Here is a 3681-nt window from a genome sequence, read left to right as displayed (position 1 = left end):
TAGACAGATGTGTCTATCTAGTAAAGGTGCCATGACTTTTCATTCTTTATAAATATGGATGAGTTTTTTCAATCCATATATACTACTTCTACTTCTTCTTTTTTTTTTCTTCTAATCTCTCAAAATTCAGTTCAAATAAAGAGTTCTTAAGGGAAATCTTCAGGAGTTGCTGTCTGCAGATTTCAGGCTTTGTTATATCCTGGAGGTATTTTCTCATAACCTTGCAGCAATCTAGTGGGGGCAATTAATACCTTAAAGATAGTGATTCATCACGCCTCAAAGCCTATTCTATACCTACTGCCTCAACTGGGGAAATTGGGCGGCACCGTCATGGGGTAGGGAAGAGTAGGGAATGGTGAGGAGAGAGAGAGAGAGAGGTTGAGGAAGAGGGAGAGAGAGGGGATTGTGAGTGGAAAGAGATAGAGAAAATAAATAGTCATAATAATACACTAAATATTTTAATAGTTAAATTAAATAAAAATCTTAATTTGTACTTTTTTTTTTTACTTGTAAAAAATAAGATTTTCAGATGTGACGGTGATAACCTCCCTTAAACTCAAGACTCACAACGAGCTTGAGATGAGCTTCAAAGTGTTGAGAGTGTAGACAACTTGCAATCAATCAACTCACATATCATGCAAAAACAATATTTAGTTTCTATATGCTGATGAGGGATCAAATCGGAGTTGGATGTAGTCAATACCAAAGGCTTGTCACCATACTTAGTGATTTTTAGTTTGTACTTAATTAAGAATTTAAATTATCAAATTGAACTGTTATCGATAGAAATAACATGTAATATATTGCAAATTGAACTTTTTTTTCGTGCAAGATATGGTATAACCAAATTTTAAGCCCCAAAACAATATAATAGAAGGAAATTAATCAAAATCCATAAAAAGAAAAATACCTAACTTTCTCTTCAACTCTGCAGTTTTGCCTATGCTCTCCACACTTGAATATCTTAATCAACAACTATGACACAATCTGACTAAAACAACAAATTGGAAACACTGAAAATACATTAAAAAAAAAAAAGAAAAGAAATCAGTGCTCCATCTTTCAAACCTTGAAAATTTTTCTAACACAAGGTGACGTATTGTAGAGGTGTCCTGCATCTTGTTGGAATGCTTGGGCACCCACCACACCCTCACACTCTTGTCAAGGCCACCACTCTAGGGCAAGAACTCTCCACCAGCACTATTATGTGATCTTCACTGGCCCTTCATGGCCACTTATTACCCCATATTTGTAGGGCTTACTATAAGCTTCTCTCTTCCATATACTATAATGCTTTTATTGGACATTAAGAGTATATGGATAACTGGACATATATTGTTTGGAATTAACTCGACATTAAGAGTATTTAGGGCATTATCGGGTAATTGTGAAGGGGGTAAAATTTAATAGAGAGATATAAAACTATTACTGGAATCGTCGTTTACAAGCTTAAGTTTTTAGGCTGATTGGTTCCTAGGTATAGTATCAGAGCCTCTCAAACCAGGTTTAGAGTTTGAATTCTAACCAAACCAACTTATTAATTGAATATTTCAGCATAAGATAAAATGAGTATATTCTAGTTCACACTTCAAGCCTTAAGCAATTTGAGAACATGGGAAATTTATGTCCTGTCTGGGAGTTGAATCCAATAAAAGAATCATTCAAATTGAATTTTAATAAGTAGATTTAATGTGCAATATTGCAAAGTACTTAAAAAGCCAACAGAGGAAGGAGAAATAATGTTTTCCATTAAATGAAAGCAACTTGACAAATCCAATAAAAGAATCATGGTTAGTACAATTGATCAAATCCCAGTGTTGTAGCCTAGGATAATTTGCATTCTGGAGGAAAGCCTTGGGGAAATCTCTTAGCATCTGTGCAATAGTTGTATATCATGTAGTTCTTCCTCACCCATTGCAGCTTCTCTTCACTTGTTGAATCAAGCTCCTCTGAGAGCCAAGAATTTGTCCTGGAGGTTGAAGGTGAAGAATTTGTGCCGCAGGAAGATACCCCATTTGACCAAACACAAGCATTTGCATTGAAATTTCTATAGGAAGCAGTGAATGGAGCTTGACTCCAATCTGTCTTCACTAGACCCCCTCTTGTAGCCCAATCATCAGCATTCCAAAGACTAGAGTAAATTCTCATTGCCTGATTCTTTGGAAATGGAACACCCATAGACTCCAAGTTCTTGAACTCTCTAATTGGGGTGCCATCCACTGAGAATCTGGAATATAAAAGAATCAAAATATTAATCGATTGATCTTGAATGCTAGGCAATAAATTAACTGGATTCATCTTGGACGCTATAGCTTACATGATCCTCTGGGGATTCCATAGAATAGAATAGGTGTGGAAATCTGCAGTTGGGTCAAACCACAAATAGAATTGCTGCTCTCTGTTGCCTTTGCCTTGGCTAAACACATTAGTGTGGAGAATGTAAGGGTCGCCACTCAAATTTCCCAAGAATTCAAAATCTATCTCATCCCAAGTGGACCCTTTTGAGGATAACTGCAAATTCAATTCCCAAATACACATTGTTAGTCCTATAATCATGTAATTGAAATTATTACAACAAACATTAGCAACAGAAGTGAAGAACTTACATAATAGGCAGTGACAGTTCCAGCAGAGTTGCCAGGGACAAGCTTGAGCTGCATATCAATCTTTCCAAACAGATACTGATTCCTGGACTGAAAACCAGAGCCAGAAGCCTTATCAAGGCCAAGAGTGAGAAGTTGTCCATTGTTGAGAATCCTAGCTCGGCCGTCTCCCCATGTAATATCAAAATCATTATAGAAGTTGCTGGCAGAAGCAACCATCAAATAGGCGACAAGAACAGGCATAAACAGAGATAGTACCACATATAAAGAAGCCATTTTGCTATTGAATTCGATTTAGCTTTGAAAGAAGAGAGATGGGTGTATGGAGAACGATGGGTTGGGTACTATTTATATATAGTGGGCAAGTGAGGATTGAAAAGACGAGGAAGGGTGCAGGAAAGGGCATGGGAAGGTGCGGCGACAGTGACTGAGAGCTTAGCTGGGCACAGGCGTGTTGGTGGGGGAGAGTGCGATGCTCGTAGCTGTAAAATCGCACTAGCGAACAACAACTAATCAAATAATACATTAGCATATGATAGTTACGCGTCTCAGGCATTTTGGATTAGATCTTCATGTTGCTTTCACAGCCACCGGCAGCAAAACGCCAAAAAGATGGTGAAAGAATCAGGATTTGAAGATATATTAATAGTAAGATTTTATATTTCAATTTGAATTAGAATTAGAATTTTTTTTTAATGAAATTTGAATTAATTAAAAAGGTAATTTAAAAGTATTATTTATTTATTTATTTTAATGTTTCTACGATTATAATATGACTATTTTCATTTAGAAATAAATTTAAAATTATGTTTGTTTCATAAAAGATATTTTAAGGAAAAAAAATGTGTTTTACTGTAAAAATATTTTTTGTTTTGCTTTTAGTTAGAGGAAAAAATTAGACAGCTTTATTTATAATATATATAAAAGTAAAAAGGATGAAAACATTGAAATTGCTAAAAATATTTTTTATAATTTTTATTTTTATAAAATACCAATAAAAATATATTTAGCTACAAATGTATTAATCCGTTGCTAATAATATACTTAGGACGAAAAATCTATCACTAATCCATCTTAC

General features: G+C 34.9%; 1 protein-coding gene across 1 annotated transcript; it reads right to left on the bottom strand.

The window, feature by feature from the left end:
* Positions 1–1727: 1727 nt before the first annotated feature.
* Positions 1728–2941, bottom strand: LOC110645984 (probable xyloglucan endotransglucosylase/hydrolase protein 23). The gene is made up of 3 exons (XM_021799271.2): positions 2607–2941; positions 2318–2511; positions 1728–2227 (listed from the first exon to the last, which is right to left on the bottom strand). The coding sequence occupies exons 1-3, from the start codon at positions 2877–2879 to the stop codon at positions 1825–1827; spliced, it is 870 nt and encodes a 289-aa protein (XP_021654963.2). The 5' UTR covers positions 2880–2941; the 3' UTR covers positions 1728–1824.
* Positions 2942–3681: the final 740 nt, after the last annotated feature.

This window comes from Hevea brasiliensis, chromosome 17 (genome assembly GCF_030052815.1).
Source record: "Hevea brasiliensis isolate MT/VB/25A 57/8 chromosome 17, ASM3005281v1, whole genome shotgun sequence".
Classification (NCBI taxonomy): Eukaryota; Viridiplantae; Streptophyta; class Magnoliopsida; order Malpighiales; family Euphorbiaceae; genus Hevea; species Hevea brasiliensis.
This window is presented reverse-complemented; position numbering and strand designations above follow the sequence as displayed.

Bases quoted from the DNA above. Each gene is read 5' to 3' on its own strand.
- LOC110645984 (XM_021799271.2), bottom strand. From the start codon at position 2,879: ATGGCTTCTTTATATGTGGTACTATCTCTGTTTATGCCTGTTCTTGTC. The intron at 2,512-2,606 runs GTAAGTTCTTCA...TTGAATTTGCAG, and splicing joins GAACTGTCACTGCCTATTAT to TTATCCTCAAAAGGGTCCAC. The intron at 2,228-2,317 runs GTAAGCTATAGC...TTTATATTCCAG, and splicing joins TGGAATCCCCAGAGGATCAT to ATTCTCAGTGGATGGCACCC.